Raw genomic sequence first — 19,026 nt, forward strand, 5'->3', positions numbered from 1 at the left:
GACCAGAGGATGCAGTGCAATGTGGCTTGCATGTGCCTTTGACACTTGGTGTTTCAGAAAAAACTTCAACAAAAACAACTTCAACAAAAACTCACAAAAGTGGATGTGAGGGGCATAAAAACACTTGAAACTGTGCTCATGGATTTGGTTCACTTTATTTTGCTTCTTCCTATTATTGCACATTTCACCCCCAATTTGCAGCGGCAAAGCCGCCTTGGCCTCTGGTAATCCAAGTTTATTAAAGCCTCTGAATCACAAAACAAAACTTCAAGGTTTTCCCCTATAAATCTCCAAAAATCACAAAAAATTGCAGGGTTTCCCCTCTACAACTTCCAGCAAAAGACATGAAGGGTTTTCCCTCTACAAATGCCAAAATCAACAAAAAAAAAAAACACAATTTTACAACAACCTGCAACCAGCCACTTAACATCAGCAAGCTGATGCACCGTGGCACACCGTCCATCCCTGTCTAGCAGGGTTAAAAAACGGTGAGAGGATGACCCTCAGCGCGCCGCATTTAAGGCATTATGCAAAGGGGGGCCAACAAGTTTGACCCCTCAAACTGCACAAGTGCAACAGCGGAGGGGGTGAGGACAAACTGCACACTGGAAGTACAGTGGCAGAGGACGCCTGGGGGATTATCCAAACACAAGAGCACCCCCCCTTTTATACACCATCAACCAGCAGTGCCAAGCTTGCCTCAAGCCTTCCCCTTGAATCCTACTGCATGTATCCTTGACAAAAAATCCTCCGCCACGCCACCACTGTATTTGACCCGCAAGGCATTAGCTACATCTGTGTTGCAAGGGCTCTCGCACCAACGACTATTCTCCCTCTCTTGCCTGCGAAAGGGACAGAGGAGTGCGCAAACAAATGCTCAGCAATCCCAAGAGCCTGCTCCTTGCTTTGCTCTCAATTACCTCCTCTTCAACACCATTAATGCCGTCAACTTCAAAGAGGCTGGCGGTCGAGGTGGACAATACCATGATCAGAGATACCCAAGAAGAAGAAGGTGATCCAGAAGAAAACAACAGTCGGTTTGGGATGGAGATGACGCAACCGGACCCCTTTGCTGCTCCATTCTCCACCCCACCTTGTCGAGGCGGGATCTTCTTTTCTCCCCCGAGGAGCTTGGACACGCTTACCGCCAAGCAAACCCAATCTGAAGACCTGACTCACACCATTCATTGTGTTTGACACAAGGACAAGACTGAGACCATGCTGAGCGCGGACAGCCACCTTCGCTTCTTATCCGCCTTCTTGCGGGTGGTCAACCGCGGCAATATGTGTCTTGATCTTGAGTCAGTGTCTCCTTGCTTCTTCTTTTGCACGTCTCTATTTCCATCCGGGGTTATGATAGCTGACCTCGAGCGCGTTTGCCCAGCTCGGCCGGATCTGCTATTTCCAAGGCCTGCAGAATCTCAGTCTCCGCTCGAACCAGCTCACCAAACTGCCGTCCGAGATTGGCAATCTGCAGATCTTGAGGGTCCTCAAGCTGGCGTACAACCGGCTTGAGTTCCTGCCCGCCTCAATCCTCCAACTTGTTGATTGCAAGCTGTTCCTGAACAGAAATCCCTGGCTCAAGCCCCCCTCTTGTTGCCACCTTCTTTGTCCCGAACATGATGATGACGGCGGACAACCGCCAGTTCCAATGGTTCTTGCAGTCCCGGGGCGTCTTTTACTTTGCCCTGCCCGCCAGGACGCTTGTCCCAGTCAACAATAAGTTGACGTCACCGCTGCCCAGCTTGCTCGAAACCTGTATCTGGAAGATGTGCATAATCAAGGATCTCAAGGGCAAAGAGGAGAGCCTGATTGGGGACAACGACGGCCTCCAACACCCACTTCTCCAGGCCGTCTTTTCCCACTCATGACTCCCACACCCCTCGCCATCAGGCTCCGGATCCGGCAGCGCTCCTGCCCGTACAGCTCCAGAAGATCCTCGCAGACCCGGGCGCATACTTCTATTGCTACGACTTGTGCATCTCCAGACTGGCCTTGAAGCCCGGCGCGCTTCCCCAGACCCGGCCCCATCCAAGACACGCTTTCCAGTTCATTGACCAACACGCCGGCCTTGTGCCCCTCAATGAGTGAATTGTCTTGAACCGTGCTGCTACCCTTTTCCAGCAATCAAACCGCTTGCTTTATCTCTGCACCAGCCAATCTCAGCATTGGATGGCGCGAGCAACATAGCTGTTGAGGATATTTGTGGAGCTGAACATATTGCTGATCATTTTTAAGCCCGCTCACACAGCCAAGGCTGAAACGCTGCGCTGCGCTACAAAAAAGCGGTCTTTTAGCGCAGCGCAGCGGGGAACCGCTGCGCAGTCAGCCCAAAAAGCGGTAGCGCAACGCCAGTCCCGCTGCCCTACCGCTGAAAATAGCGGGGTCCCGCTTTTTTCCCAACCCAAAAAGCGGTAGCGCAGCCGGCGGGGCCACTCCTTTCAGCACCGCGCAGCGGCCTCCCAAACAGCTGCACTTTGCGCTGCGCTGCACTTTTTCGGCTGGCAGCGGGGGAGCGCTACGCGGCCAGCTCAAAAAGCGGTAGCGCAGCAATGGTTCCGCTGCCCTCCCGCTGAAAGTAGCGGGTCCCTGCTTCTTGCCAGACCCAAAAAGCGGTAGCGCAGCGGGCGGGGCCGCTACTTTCAGCGCAGTGCAGCGGCCACCAAAACCGCTGCGCTGCGCTTTTTGAAGCGCAGCGCTTTTTGAAGCGCAGCGCTTTTTGAAGCGCAGCGCTTTTTGAAGCGCAGCGCTTTCACCCTTGACACAGCGCAAAACCACCAGGGCGGACTTAACCCACCTTCATTTTGCTTCATTCCTTTCCAAGCTTGATTTTTGGTGATTACAGCGCCTTTGGCATTGCTCTCAATGCTCTCATGAGCAGAAGAACCGCAAGTTGGGCCAATATTGACAGTAAGTGGGATATCTGAGCATCTTATCCCAAGGAGTGTATACTGAATCAAGGCCCATCCCCTTGTCATAGAATCATATTGCAACCAACTAGGTACTTCCCTCATCTCTGTCAGTGCAAAAACCATGAACTAATATGAAATAATCTTGCCTCACAAACAGCTGTTCTAGGCGGCCAACTTGGGAGCCTCAACAATGACTTGAAATACGCCTTCGCTACAGTGGTTGGGAACACCGGTGACCGTATCAATAGCTTACTCAAAACCCTCACAACACTTGTGAGTCCAGAGCTTGGAATTGAAAGGCCGGGCCAATTAATCTGAGAGCTTTGGATGTGACTTTTGCTCATTTCAAATTACAAGAAATTCACTTTTTCCAGCCAAGTTTGGATATTTTTAGTCAGTTTCTCCCTGAATTTTTCTGTATTGCTTAACTCCTGAGCCAAACCAATGAATCATCATGAGCAGATTTGAACTCAACAAAGCCCCTCTCTGCAGTGGGCATGTGATCTTCCCAAGCAAGCCCATGACAGCCCTTGGCAGGAGGTAATTGCGCTCTACAACACAGGTCTGTTACATTTACCCATGACTTTAACATATCATAAAATCATATAAAATAAAATAGTCAGCTAATGGTAGACTTGAGGGATAAAAGAATACCCTTGCCAACAGCAGTTACAGGTTGGTTTCTTCAAACACAGCCTGAAACACATTGTAAGGTATTGTGAAGTACTGTAGAATTGATGATTTTTTTTATCTTATAACAGGAGAAGAATTGAATTATAAGTGATATGCTGTAGGATTAGAAGGAAAATGACTGCTAAGATGTATGAACAATGTTTTACACACCCAAACAGTCCAAAACTCTCAGTAATTCTTCAATGTTGCATATTATTTGAGCTGTGAAACTAGGCAATGATTTTTTTTCACCAGAGAATGAAATTTAAGGGGCGGGCAGAGGGCTCATTGGGCAAATGACTGCCAACTGGATACATTTTTCCATAAAGAAGCAAGTAATATGGGGAAAGAAATTTCATCAATTGTGCTGATTCAGGAGGTATTATTGATTTTCCGATGGTTTCGCCAATTAGATACCGGTGCAGCAAGACAACCAGTTTTCTTAAGCTCTGCAGCGGCACAGCCGCCTTGGCCTCTAGTTGTATCAATATCATGAAAGAATTTGCATTGCGGTTGAGATACAGTGGCAGAAACACCAAAAGATACCCAATTAGGTGATATTTTGAGACCAATCAGACTATAGCAGCTCCTTTTGGGCATTTCCATACATGAAAGCTTTACCAAAATAATCTTTTGAAATGGATGTATATTATGGTACCAATATCATGAAATAATCACCATTCCTGGTTGAGATATGGTGGCAGACACAAAAAGAAAAGCCCAATTTGGTGATATTTTGAGACTCATGAGACTGTGGCTGCCTCCTTTTAGGATTTTCATGGTCAAGAGCTGAACCAAATTGATCTCTCAACATGTCTTCTTATAATGGTATATATTTTAGCCCCGGTTCAGACACAGTGGCAGAAACACCATAAAATACCAATTAGGCAATATTTTGAGACTAATTAGACTATAGCAGCTCCTTTTTGGGATTTCAATCCATGAACTCTATACCAAAATATTCTTTGGACATGTATCAATATTCTGGTACCATTATCATGAAATGATCACCATTACTGGTTGAGATATGGTGGCAGAAACAGAAAGAAAAGCCCAATTTGGTGATATCTTGAGACCCATGAGAATGTAGCTGCCACATTTTGGGTTTTTCATGGGCAAGGGCTGACCCAAATCAATCTCTCAAAATCTGTTATCATAAAGGTATCAATATCACAAAATCATTCCCATTGCGGGTTGAGATACAGTGGCAGAAACACCAAAAAATACCCAATTAGGCAATTTTTTGAGATTAATCAGACTGTAGCAGCTCCTTTTGGACATTTCAATCCATGAACGCTATACAAAAATAATCTTTGGAAATGGATGAATATTCTGGTACCAATATCATGAAATAATCACCATTCCCACTAGATATATAGTGGCAGAAACAGCAAGGTAACCCCATTTTGATGATATTTTGAGGCACATCGGACTGTAGCTGCCACATTTTGTGATTTTGATTGTCAAGAGCTGGCCCCAAGTAATCTCTCGGCATCTCCTATCATAATGGTATCAATATCATGAAATCATTCCCATTGCGGGTTGAGATACAGTGGCAGAAACACCAAAAAAAAAACCAATTAGGCAATATTTCAAGGCTAATCAGACTATAGCAGCTCCTTTTGGGCATTTACATACATGAAAGCTATACCAAAATAATCTGTCAAAATGGATGAATATTCTGGTACCAATATCATGAAACAATCACCTTTCCCGGTGTGGTGGCCCATTTGGTTGACCGCTGGTCAGAAGCATTCTTGCTGCTGCTGCAAGCAAGATCAGCAAGTCTCAGATTCATTCTCACCCTTCAAGATTTTCAAGATTCAAGACTTCACACCTCAAGACCCAAGATCCTCACTCATTCCTCAAGATCCTCAAAGTTTCATCTTATAGACCCTCAAGATTTCATCCTGAAGGCTTCAAGAATTCACTCCTCAAGACATCTCAATCTCAAGATTTCCCTCATTCCTTCTCATCCTCAAACTGCTCTCTCTTCAAGATCCTTTCCTCCCTCCCTTCTTTCTTCTTTTTCCTGGTTGTTGTTCTTTGTTTCCTTTCTCAGTTTTATTTTCTCCTGTCCTCCCCTGTTTGCTTGTTTATTTCTCCTCTTGCGCGCGTTGGTAGGGTTCAGAGTGGAGGGTTGGTTTTGTTTTGTGTTTTGTTTGTTTTGTTTGTTTTGTTTGTTTTGTTTGTTTTGTTTTGTTTTGTTTTGTTTTGTTTTGTTTTGTTTTGTTTTGTTTTGTTTTGTTTTGTTTTGTTTTGTTTTGTTTTGTTTTGTTTTGTTTTGTTTTGTTTTGTTTTGTTTTGTTTTGTTTTGTTTTGTTTTGTTTTGTTTTGTTTTGTTTTGTTTTGTTTTGTTTTGTTTTGTTTTGTTTTGTTTTGTTTTGTTTTGTTTTGTTTTGTTTTGTTTTGTTTTGTTTTGTTTTGTTTTGTTTTGTTTTGTTTTGTTTTGTTTTGTTTTGTTTTGTTTTGTTTTGTTTTGTTTTGTTTTGTTTTGTTTTGTTTTGTTTTGTTTTGTTTTGTTTTGTTTTGTTTTGTTTTGTTTTGTTTTGTTTTGTTTTGTTTTGTTTTGTTTTGTTTTGTTTTGTTTTGTTTTGTTTTGTTTTATCTTTGCGGGCATCATGACAGGTCCGCTAGATGTCACAAACCCCAGACTCTGAGTTCAGCCCAAACTCAGAGGATGGGGCGGCATGGGACTTGCTCTGATCCAAGAGAAATTCCATCACCCTTTTCTGATCCGCTGGCAGTATCCCCAGCACTATTCTTGATCCTTTATCCCTGATCCTGATCCCTTATTTTCATCTGATCCTCAACAAACCAACCACCGCCCACGGTATTCCATCCCCGTTGTGGTATACAAAATGGGAAAAATCAAAAGTTTTTCTCTCATTTGCGTAATTAGTCATAGAATGCCTCAAGGTACAACCATATGGACCCCAGAAAAGGAATCTACGGCCAAAGTACCCCCTAGTCCCCACTGGAAGCGTAACCAGAGCCCCACTACACTGGAAGTTAGCCCTTTGAACAACCTGTAGCATCCCATCAAACCCCTGTCACACATCTCAAGTCACCTTTCCCTCACTATACACATACACACCCATATGTTCCCCGCTCCACTCTAGCTCCACTGCATATATTATTTTGTATTTGTTTGCCATCTACATTACATCATGTAGCACTGCCCCTGCGGGCTGTGCCCTGCAACCCCATTGTTCCCCGCCTCATTTATGCACCTCCTTGCATAAATTAAGCACAGCCTCACTCATGCACGCACCCCTTGCATAAATTGTACACAGCCACTCCTGTATTGGCACAGCCCCCCTGGAGCAAAAATCCCTCACATTTGTCTATATAAGGAGCTCTCTCTCCCCCCCCCCCCCCCCCGGAGTTTATTACTCATCAGTGATTCACTCACCACCTTGTACTCTTGACACTTACAACTTACAACTATACTCATAACAACCCTTATATATCAATAACAACTCTTTATACGGTTCATCAAACAAACTCATCTTGAGCATCCACTCCTATCACCTTATTGAAACTTGCCAAGCGGAGCTTGGTGGGTCTTGTAGCTGGTAGTATAGAAGGGCAGAGCTTGCAACTCCTTCTTCCCCTTCTCCATTCAGCAAAAGGGTTTCACAACCTCTTTTGAGTCTTACAAGGGAGTCCCCAACGTGATAGGATAACTTGTTTGATCAACAGCGTATTACCAATTTCAACGACTCAAAGTAACGTCAAAGGAAAACGACTTACAACGGCGAAAGGATCAAATTCATTGACAAAATCTACAAACTTGACGGCATATTCAGTTATTCTGTTGGACAACTAGCCAAATAATAGACACCATCTTACAAAAACAAATTACGAACCTCTGAAAGGAAACGTTACAACCACTCTGAGACGAGAATCTTGAAGAAGCAGCATAACTTATTAAACCAGGAGACAGGCAGAACGACCTTAGGAATCTGGATAAGTTAGGGGTCTGTTGAAGAGAACTCTGGAACTACTTGAGGTACAGCTTGATTTATTTTTGAGAAGACGGGAAAGAGACCCTACCTTCTTGATAAAATGGTGAACCGTTGAAAAGTACTTCCTATAGTGTTAAGTAAATTTTGATATTTAAAGAAAGAAATCCCTCAATTTGCCCTGGTAAAGAAACCAGATACCAGATATTATTGTTTCTTTTTCAGAGCACAGTAAAACCAGTTATCAACAGATGGTGATATTACAAAACTAGGAATCAACAAGACAACATGAGTTTACCGTTCAGCGCACCAGATTTGAAAAATGGATTTTCTCCTCCATTGACCCCTTTTAGGAACAGACCTGCGGCTGGAACTTCAGCTTTGAATTGGAATACGGATACAACAAATCCACCTGCACCACCCAGAAAAGACAAAGGAAAGGGAATCGACCTTCAACTCAGAGACCAATATGAAGATGAATTGTCAGATTCAGATGAAAGCCCTCAAAACACTTACTTACCGCAACGTAACAATACTCCACATCAACCTATATCCGGGTACGGAATCCACAACACGGAAAATATTCGAGAACCTATGTATCAACCTCAATTTCAACAACGACATCAACCAGTCCCACCCCAACTGTTTCAGCATCCACAAGCTTTTTATCCGCAGTAATACCAACCACCAGCGGTCCAACAAGTCAAACCGGTCATTATTAAGGAACCTGGTCTCTTCTATGATGGCAACCAATTCATGAAGTTCTTAAAACGTTTTGAAAGAACGGCCAATGCTTTCCAAGCAACGGATTACGATAAGGCACTTCAAATTGGACGATTTGTGCGGACGGAGGAACTCAAGAGCGAACTTGAGGAGATGGACGGATACGACGACTGCGACTGGAAAAAATTACGAAAAGAAATGGTCAAAACGTGGGGGGACTTAGATAATACCATTATGTACACCACCAACGACCTAATCAAATTGACTAAACAACAAGCCAAGAGCGGGATTACAAACTACCGAGACTACAAATCTTACCTTGGAAAATTTACCTTAATCCTCAAGTACCTTGTCAAGAATGATCATATTAGCAAGGAGGAGGACGCGGCCCTGTTATTCCTGAGTGCCTTTTCAAAAAAAAGTCAAAGAAGCATTAAACGAACCCTAGTCAACAAAGGGCAACTCCCGAAAGCCAAGGACGGAAGCAACAAGGCACCCAAATGGGAAGACCTTGTAGCAGCGGCAGAAACCAAAATCCACATTGACGAAGGCTATTTTAACTTCTCAAGCTTTTCCGAATCAAACCAAATAATGCAGAAGTCTCTGGACACAAAGAAAGGCAATAGTCAACGACAAGATTGAATGGTTGCGGAAGCTCCCACTGCAAAGGTGGTAGACAACAAAATGGATGAAGTTATGCAAGAGCTTGCTATACTGAAGCAACAACTAAAGAGTGTATTACCGGTCTTGTATAATTGATCCGGACCTTCTGACAAACCCAAATTTGCTCGTGGAAACACTCAACCAGCAAAACCGTTATACAAGAGCAAGACTTGCTTTTATTGCCTTCGGGATGGACATCTGACCTACAAATGCCCAGATTTAGCCAAGGACGAAAGTCAGGGTTTAGTTGCTCGCAGGGGGAAGGACTATTACCTGCCAAACGGGCAACAGATACCTTGGGTATCCTCCCGACCTATACAATCAGTAGTTGCAACAGCTTCGGCAGATCCCCAAATGCAAGATGCAATGAAGAATTTGGTGGAATCCAGACAAAATGGAAACACCGCAGCAGGAAGTACTCCAGTAATGCAAAGCTCAGCACAGACCATTGACTGGCAACCACCACAAATTGGGGCTGAGAACTATTTGAAAACTCACGCAATTACTTGATCGGAAGCCCAGAAGGGTTGTCGTAACGTCAGGATTCAGGAACCAGACAAAGATGATACGGATGTTGATCAGGAAGATGAGATAGCCCACCTCACTCAAAATGAAACTCCTAGAAGAGCGCCAGAGAAAGTTTGGAGTCAAGCCCACACTCCACCTGTTATCAAGAAGGATTCACCCAGAAGACGCCTTGCTACAAGACTTAGATCATGTGAAAATCCCAACAACATTTGCTCAACTCACGGCAATTTCACCGTCTTACACGGAGCAGGTCATTGCTAAACTACAGGGACACCTCCAAGGCAAGAAAAACACAACTTACATGGCTACGGAAACTACCAAGGTTGCCGCAGCAATGGCCAATTCCCCACAGGAAGAAGATCCGTCAGACCCTTGCTACTACAGCTGCGCCTTAGGATACGTATCAACCAAAATTGGAGGAGCTAAGGGAGTTTATGGTTGATTCAGGATCCATGGTTAATGTCATGCCTCAGACAGTAGCGGATGACTTGGACCTAGAGATAGTATCAGTCAACATACCAATGAAAGGGGTTGGCGGAGCTAGGTGTGATATAACCGGTGTAGCCAAAAACTGTCCAGTAGGAATTGGACGATTTTCTGGGCCAGCTCATCTTTTTGTTTCGCCAAAAGCACAGGACTGTATTCTAGGACGACCTTTTTTGTTTGACTACAATTGCACTTTGGAGTATCACGAAACTGGTGAAACTCTCTCCTTCCAGGGAACCAAAGGCAGGAGAATCTCTGTGCCTTTAGCCAGAACTGGACAAGGAAGAGGCTGGGACAACCGCAAGGACCTTAGTGCCAATGTAATAAGGCCATTTACTCAATCGACTCCTAACCAGGTGGATAATGAAGAACATCAAATGTTTACAAAGAAATCTATTCAGCATTTTTTATGACCACCGGTGTTCACTTAGGGAATAACTCACTAAAGCTAGTTGAGCGGGTTATATCACGAACGCCGGGCTTCCTAGACTGGCTCAAAACTTTTGTTCTTGACTTATTCAAAAAACTACCAAAACAAACTAAAAAATATTTCTTCAAATTGATGCTATTGAAAAAGAACATATTGATTATTTTCCTGGAACTATTAAAAACCTGTAAAACCAGCATTACTCAACTTACCAATACAAAAACAATAAAACACAATAAAAAAATTCAAACTTGCAAGCTCTCTAGACCGATTTCATCTATCAATACTGTAAAATTATCTCCACCAACAAAACCAATTAGCTACCAAGAGATGGGAGGTCTATTTGCGAAAGGCCTAGGATTAACTGTTCAAACCAAATTATGTCAGACATGGAAAGATGGAAGCCTATGGTGCATGACCAAGTACAAGCCTGTGGCAAAGAAAATCCGACCCATCAACCAACCCATTCCACAAATGCTAAACCCGCCTCTTCAACGACCACCACTTTCACGAAATCCTTATAAAACACCACTCACACCTAATCCTCCGGAATTTCAGCCAACGGCCAGGATTACGGAGGAACGTCTGAAGGTAGTCAGCTTTGGACCAGACGGATGGCTTTGGGAAGAAGAATTGAAACTCTTCAAGCACCTAATCATAATCCAAGAGAAGGCTATAGCATTCACACCAGAAGAGAGAGGACTTTTGAAGCATTCCTATGGTTTACCTTATATTATACCAGTAGTGGATCACCAACCTTGGCAGAAGAAGCCAATTCCAATACCTGCAGCAATTAAGGACGAATACGTGGAACAAGTACGGGAACGTATACAAAACAAACTTTACAAACAATCAACATCCAGCTATTCTAGTCCAGTTTTCTGTGTCCTCAAGCATGATGGATAATTAAGAATAGTTCACGACTTACAAGAAATGAACAAGGTTACCATCAAGGATGCTGGGCTACCTCCTGCAACAGAAGAATTTGTGGAATCCTTTGCGGGGTGTGCTTGTTACGGACTAGGCGATATCATGGGTGGCTATGACAAACAAGAATTAGCTCCAGAATCAAGACCTCTGACCACCTTTGATACACCACTAGGAAGATTTCAACTTACAAGACTTCCCCAGGGAGCTACAAACTCTGTGGCTGTTTACCAAGCTCAGATGATGTGGATCCTTCAGGACGAGATACCGGAACATGTAGGTGTATTTATTGACAATGGTGGAATCAAAGGACCGGTTTCAACATACAACAATGAAGTGCTAGAAGAAAATCCCGGAATACGGCGGTTTATTTGGGAGTACGCTTAAACTCTGGAAAGAGTTTTATTTTGGATTGAAGAAGCTGGACTTACCATCTCTGGCAAAAAGTTTGCGTGCTGTGTACCAGCTCTGGACATTGTTGTGCACGTGGTCTGCAGAGAAGGACAAAGGGTATCATCTCAGAAGAGAAACAAAATCTCAACATGGCCTACTCCGAACAATGTCACTGAACTCCGAGGTTTCATGGGAAAAGTGACCTATGTCAGAATTTTCATTAAGAATCTGTCAGAAATTGCTGCGCCTCTCAGAAGAATCACACAAAAGGATACTGAGTGGGCCTGGGACAAGGACTGTGATCAAGCATTCAACCGCCTTAAAGAAATTATCAGAGAAGACATTACTCTAAAAAACCTCGACTACTCTAAAGATTCAGGTCTGATCGTCTTAGCCGTGGATTCAAGTTTTATTGCGGCCAGAGGAGTACTTTCTCAGCAAGAACTAGAGACAGGACTTATCCGACCAGTGCTTTAAAAATCAGTTGTCTTCTCACCAGTGGAATCAAAATATTCCCAGCCTAAGTTAGAGCTCTGTGGCGTAGCCAGGATCCTCAAGAAATTACAGACACTTCTTTGGGGCCAACACTTTGAGTTACAAGTGGACGCCCAATCCCTAATCCAAATGATCAACTCTCCTTTGCTTCCCAATGCACCTATGACCAGATGGGTGGCTTTTATTCAGCTATTCTCATTTGATATGGTACATAAGCCAGGGAAGACGTTTACTTTACCGGATGCCTTATCAAGACGGCCAATAAGCGATGACGAGGACGAATTTTATAATGATTCAGATGACTTTGATGAAGAGGAACCACTGATTAAAGTCTGCTCACAATTTAGAACATTCTCAATCTCCACAAATATTCTGGAGTGGGAACGACCTGGATTTTGGAAAGATCTGAAAGACTATTTACAAACCCTGCGTAAACCACAAGGATTGGATCCTGAAGAATTTCAGAAACTCAAACAAAAATCAGCAAATTATTTTATTCAGGATGGACGACTGATGCTCTGGCACTCTCCAATGGCGCAACTAGTAATCTCTAACATCTCGTACCAAAGTAAGCTCTTACGGAAGGTTGAAAAGGAACTCGGTCATTGAGAACTTGAAGAAACATACCAACACCTAGTCTGCCGATTTTGGTGGCCAAGTCTAAAGAAAAAAGTTCGCTTATGGGTACAAAGCTGTGAACCGTGTCAAAAACGGGACCCACTAGTACCTAGGGAAATTCGAAACCCAACTGGTGAAAACACTTTATTCGGACGAGTAGCGTTGGACGTCTGTCACATCAAGGCAGGAAGATATAAATATTTACTTGTGGCTCAAGATGACTTATCAGGATGGGTAGAGGCAGCTCCTTTGGTCAAACTCACAGCGGCAACAATTGGAAAATTTCTCTTGGAGGAATGGGTTTATTGGTACGGGGTCATCAAGACGGTTACGGCAGACGATGGACCCAAATTCAAAAATGAATTTATCAAAGCTGTGGAAAAGATTGGTGCAACTTCTAAACCACCTAAACCTTATTACCCGGAGGCCAACGGCATGATAGAAAGAGGACACCGACTAATTAAAGACACATTGATCAAGATGTGCGGCAAGTCTGGAGGAAAATGTAGAGAATATCTACCTTTAGTGCTTTTTTCAGACAGGATTTTGACAAAACGTACAACAGGTTTCTCACCATTTGAACTTGTTTTTGGACAAAAAGCAGTGCTACCTGTGGATCTAGAAATGGACACCTATCTAGGAATTGATTGGACAACAATCAAAACTACAGAAGAGCTCTTGGAAGCTCAAACAAAGCAGTTGGAACGACGGGACAATATTTTGGCAATAGCTTACAAGAAACTGATGAAAGTCAGAGAATCCTCTGTCAGGTACTGGGACCGGAAAATGGCGGCAAGGCTTTGAAATCCTCTTGAACCGGGCGAACTAGTTTTAATTTACAATAAAAGCTTGGAGGACCAATGGGGAAAGCTTTTTCTTAATCAATGGAATGGTCCTTTTAGAATCACTAAGCAAGTACCAAAGGGGTTGTATATCTTGGAGGAATTGAATGGTGTAGAACTTAAAAGGGCTTACGCAGCTTCTCATATCAAACGCTTTTACCCACATGGACGTGAACTTGAGGAGATTCAACAAGACAAGGATCCAGATCAACCTGCTGATTTGTTGGATGAGGACAACACAGGTGAAAATTTGCATGAAGATTCTGATGAAGAACTGGACAACAATCTGAATTGGTGCCCATCTCAAAGTTGGGGGAGAAAACAACATTCTATTTAAGCATGTTTTAACACTCTCCCTAGCACAAGTATTATATTTAAATTTGAAATTTTTCTCTTTGGATTATCCTTGGACAACACATTTTCTTTATTTTGAAGTCATTCAGAACATTAAAAGCTCACTTCTCAAGCAAGGGTGAGGACAACCTGTTTAAGTTGGGGGAGGGGTGTTGGTATATATATTTCAGGCTAATAATAAGAAGAGAATAAAAAAAAAAAAAAGAAAAGAAAAAAAAAAAAAAAAAAGCCTACTTTACAAGAGATAAAAAGAAAAGAATAATACATTTTTTTTGGTTTTACCTCATATAAGTTTTTTATTATTGTTTTTTTTTTTTCTATTATCTATTGATTTTTTTAGATTTTGTGACAATTTTTACCCCAGGAAAGACACAGCATAGGCGTTCAAAGAAGCAAAAAAAAAAAAAAAAAAAAAATTAGCATAAAGAAGAAGACATAAATAAAATAAAAAAATAAAAGATTCACCTATTGTCATCAGTCATTGACAAACGTAGTGATCAGCGGAAAGGTATCAATCGGCCCAGGCCTGGAACAAACAAATACGCTCCATGCAATCGAAATCGTTGGGAGATGGGCTGCGGTTTGAATATGCGATGAAGTCCTTGACTAGCCCGGTATAGAAATGAAAGAGTACAGCCGGCTCAACGGTGATGGGAGACGCGGGAACAGGATCGTGGCAACGGTTGAGAAGGGCCTCAATCTGGTGAGGGCAAAGAAAAGCGAACTCGGTGATACCGTAATCACCACAAACTGCCGGCAAAGGAATGCGAGGGTACTCTGGGTTACTACGGTAACCATCTTCCGATAACTTGTCATGCTCTTGATCGGAACTAGTCGGAGCAGCCTCTTTACTGCTCTGAGGAAGGTCAGGCTGATCATCAACCTGGATTGGCTGATGATTGGCAGGCTCAGACTCGTGAGGAGCCGTTGGTTTGGACATCCAGCCTGGCAATTGGGTCCAAGAATCGTCGAAAACAATCCTGTTAGACAAAAAATCCTGGAGAAGGAAAGAAATCAACAAATAAGCATCACATTCTGCAGTCAAACCGCAAGCAATAAAAATTCTACTTACTGGGACAGCAGGACTGTCCAAGACCTGGGCTCGATAGACCGGAGAATCAGCAGAAGAACGACGACCGGAAGTTTGAGGTTGATAAGTGGGGGACTCCCACATGGAAGCGGTTGTATCCGCAGAGATGGCAGGATATGGGGTTGGCGTTCGGTATCAAGGATGAAGGCCAACAAGGCCGGGCGGTATTGCCAAGCCGTCAAACTCTGAGGAAGGAGAGGGGTGAAGCACCCTTTCATTGCTTGAGGGAGCAGGGACATCTTGACCTGAGTTCACAACCTGAAGAAACAAAATCAGCACCCAAAATCATAAACAGAAGTAAGGTGGAACTTACTCTCTTCAAGGTATCCATTGTTGCATCGCCAACAATGATCTCGCAAAGAGCCTCTGGGGAATTGGAGCAAATATTGGACATCACCAGCGACTGGGTGAGGTAGTCACAACGCTCTTGGGTCCAGTTCATACGGCCAGACGATGCGTGAGCTGCTTGCTCAACGGGGGTAGCATCAGCATCCTGGGAGAAGAGAGATCATTATCAGTTTTTTCTCTCTAAAAACAATAACAAAACATGAACAACTTACCCCAGGGAACGGCTGCCCTAATGGATGATGATTAAGTAAATTGCAATCAAAACCAAGGGGATTGATGGACGGGCAAGCAGTCTATGAGCAGGAAGAGCACCTCAGCATCAATCAACAAGTTGGTTGAATAAACAATGTACTCTAGTCGTAACGGAACTCGCACAAGGGCGCAAACTATAAGGATGAGACACATGGTCTGGAAGAGAAAAAATGACTGCTAGTGAAGACTTTGATGCGGAGGCAGTGTTGAATACTGCTGCGAATGAACAAAGGATGATGAGCTGCTCTGCTTCCCAGGAAAAGAGGCCTTTTTATAAGCCAGCCCCTTGAGCACACACCACAAAGCAGAAACACAACTCACCCAGCAGCATGTCAACGACAAAGGGCTGTTTGGCGACAACAAAGGGCTGCAGGCCCCGCAATCTGGACCTTTGATCTTGAAGAGGCGTGGTAGTTTTGAGGTAATAAAGCCAAATGCCTCTGCAGTTAAGCAGGGCATGACCTTGACAAATCAACCTGGACATAGGGACTATGAAAGGGAAAATCAGCAGGGTTGAACAAGCAAATAAGCAATATAAACAGATAAATACGTACGTTGTGGTGCACCCGGCTCCGAATGTTTGGGATTTTCAGCAGAAGAAGTCAGTTGTTTGGTTCGGATTTGTTGGAATCAGACTGGTGGAAGGAGGTGGTGATTTCGGCGGATTGGCTCTGAGGCACTGCGGGAACCTCAAAGGAATCCGCCCCCCGGAGATGGTAGAGGTGGTCCGTTAAGTCGTCTATGTAGTGTGGGTCGAGGTCGTTTGGATTGAGAAGTTGGCGGAAGATTGGGAAGTTTGGGCCCATGCAGCTCAAGGCTGCAGAAGCGAGCTCAGGTGCCGGTTTGTTGGGATCAGTCTGGCGGCAAAATCAATGGATCGGCTCTGAGGCACCAAGGGCGCCTCAAAGGAATCCGCCCCGGGAGATGGAGGAGGCGGTTGGTAAAGTCGGCTACTTGTTCGAGGTCATTGGGATCGAGAACTGAGCGGAAGAAGGGGTACATACATATGTACATAACCCCCATGAGGTATGGCCAATATGCATACCCGGTCGGATTCCGACAGAACAGGCGGGCGCAATCAGCGCAGAGCACCCGGGCCCAGGGCCCGATTACTTGGTACGGGTCCCCAATCAATACTTGTCAACCGAGGCTTGCGGCTCCAGGCGTGCGCTCTCTAGCGGTCCAGCGCAACAGCTACAGACAATACAAAGACACAACGTCGACTGCTGCGCAACTGCGGACTGCGCGCAGCGCCACGGCTCCTCAACAACAGAGAAACTTTTTCCTCAAGAAAATCCAATGATGACAAAAGCCAATTTTGGATCAAAATTGTTGACCCCGCTCAACCACTCCGCAGCGGCGTGCATGGACATCTGGTGGCCAGCTATTTAGAAATCTGAGGAATTCCGGCTGAAACTGCTCAAAATTCAGCTTTCAAACCTCAAGATACAGAAGTAGACGTGGTAAATTGTCTGAGGACAGACAATAAGTTGGGGGAGGATGTGGTATACAAAATGGGAAAAATCAAAAGTTTTTCTCTCATTTGCGTAATTAGTCATAGAATGCCTCAAGGTACAACCATATGGACCCCAGAAAAGGAATCTACGGCCAAAGTACCCCCTAGTCCCCACTGGAAGCGTAACCAGAGCCCCACTACACTGGAAGTTAGCCCTTTGAACAACCTGTAGCATCCCATCAAACCCCTGTCACACATCTCAAGTCACCTTTCCCTCACTATACACATACACACCCATATGTTCCCCGCTCCACTCTAGCTCCACTGCATATATTATTTTTTATTTGTTTGCCATCTACATTACATCATGTAGCACTGCCCCTGCGGGCTGTGCCCTGCAACCCCATTGTTCCCCGCCTCATTTATGCACCTCCTTGCATAAATTAAGCACAGCCTCACTCATGCACGCACCCCTTGCATAAATTGTAAACAGCCACTCCTGTATTGGCACAGCCCCCCTGGAGCAAAAATCTCTCACATTTGTCTATATAAGGAGCTCTCTCTCCCCCCCCCCCCCCCATTTTTGTTCTGGAGTTTATTACTCATCAGTGATTCACTCACCACCTTGTACTCTTGACACTTACAACTTACAACTATACTCATAACAACCCTTATATATCAATAACAACTCTTTATACGGTTCATCAAACAAACTCATCTTGAGCATCCACTCCTATCACCTTATTGAAACTTGCCAAGCGGAGCTTGGTGGGTCTTGTAGCTGGTAGTATAGAAGGGCAGAGCTTGCAACGCCTTCATCCCCTTCTCCATTCAGCAAAAGGGTTTCACAACCTCTTTTGAGTCTTGCACCGTTGTCTCTCAAAAATCCCCCCCCCAACGCTATCACTTTCTGATCCTCATCTCATTTGCCGGACCACTACAAGGGCAGCCTCAACAGCACCCATCCCCTCAACGCTCTGCCTACCGCCTGGCACGGTAGGAGTTCCACACCAGTTGAGATATGTTGGCAGAAACAGAAAGGAAAGCCCAATTTGGTCATATTTTGATACTCATGAGACTGTAGCTGCCACATTGTGGGATTTCTATGGTCAAGAGCTGACCCAAACTACTCCCTCAACATCTACTATTATAATGATATCAATATCATGAAATAATTGTTAGCCCTGGTTCAAATACAATGGCAGAAACACCAAAAAACACCCAATTAGGCAATATTTTGAGACCAATCATACTATAGCAGCTCCTTTTGAGCATTTCCATACATGAAAGCTATACCAAAATAATCTTTGGAAATGGACGAAAATTCTGGTACAAATATCATGAAATAATCACCATTCCAGGTTGAGATATGGTGGCAGAAACAGAAAGAAAAGCCCAATTTGGTGATATTTTGAGACTCATGAGACCGTAGCTGCCTCATTTTGGGTTTTTCATGGTCAAGCGCTGACCCAAATTAATTTCTCAATATGTCTTATCATAATGGTATCAATATCATGAAAAAAAATTTAGCCCCGTTTCAGATACAGTGGCAGAAACACCATAAAATACCCAATCAGGCAATATTTTGAGACTAATTAGACTATAGCAGCTCCTTTTTGGGATTTCAATCCATGAACTCTATACCAAAATAATCTTTGGAAATTTATCAATGTTCTCGTACAAATATCATGAAATGATCACCATTCCTGGTTGAGATATAGTGGCAGAAACACGAAGAAAACCCCAATTTGGTAATATTTTGAGACTTATGAGACTGTAGCTGCCTCATTTTGGGATTTTCATTGTCAAGAGCTGACCCAAATTAATCTCTCAACATGTCTTATTATAATGACTTCAACATCAAGAGATAAA

General features: G+C 43.8%; 2 protein-coding genes across 2 annotated transcripts; both read left to right on the forward strand.

Annotated features, from left to right (window-relative positions):
* Positions 1-939: 939 nt before the first annotated feature.
* On the forward strand, positions 940-1,197 carry PtA15_17A122 (uncharacterized protein; the record flags this gene model as incomplete). The annotated part of the gene is made up of 1 exon (XM_053164205.1): positions 940-1,197. One exon carries the CDS (start codon positions 940-942, stop codon positions 1,195-1,197), a length of 258 nt encoding a protein of 85 aa, XP_053028195.1.
* A 21-nt stretch (positions 1,198-1,218) lies between these two features.
* On the forward strand, positions 1,219-2,091 carry PtA15_17A123 (uncharacterized protein; the record flags this gene model as incomplete). The annotated part of the gene is made up of 4 exons (XM_053164206.1): positions 1,219-1,301; positions 1,372-1,515; positions 1,586-1,853; positions 1,894-2,091. 4 exons carry the CDS (start codon positions 1,219-1,221, stop codon positions 2,089-2,091), a joined length of 693 nt encoding a protein of 230 aa, XP_053028196.1.
* Positions 2,092-19,026: the final 16,935 nt, after the last annotated feature.

This window comes from Puccinia triticina, chromosome 17A, assembly GCF_026914185.1.
Source record: "Puccinia triticina chromosome 17A, complete sequence".
Lineage (NCBI taxonomy): Eukaryota > Fungi > Basidiomycota > Pucciniomycetes > Pucciniales > Pucciniaceae > Puccinia > Puccinia triticina.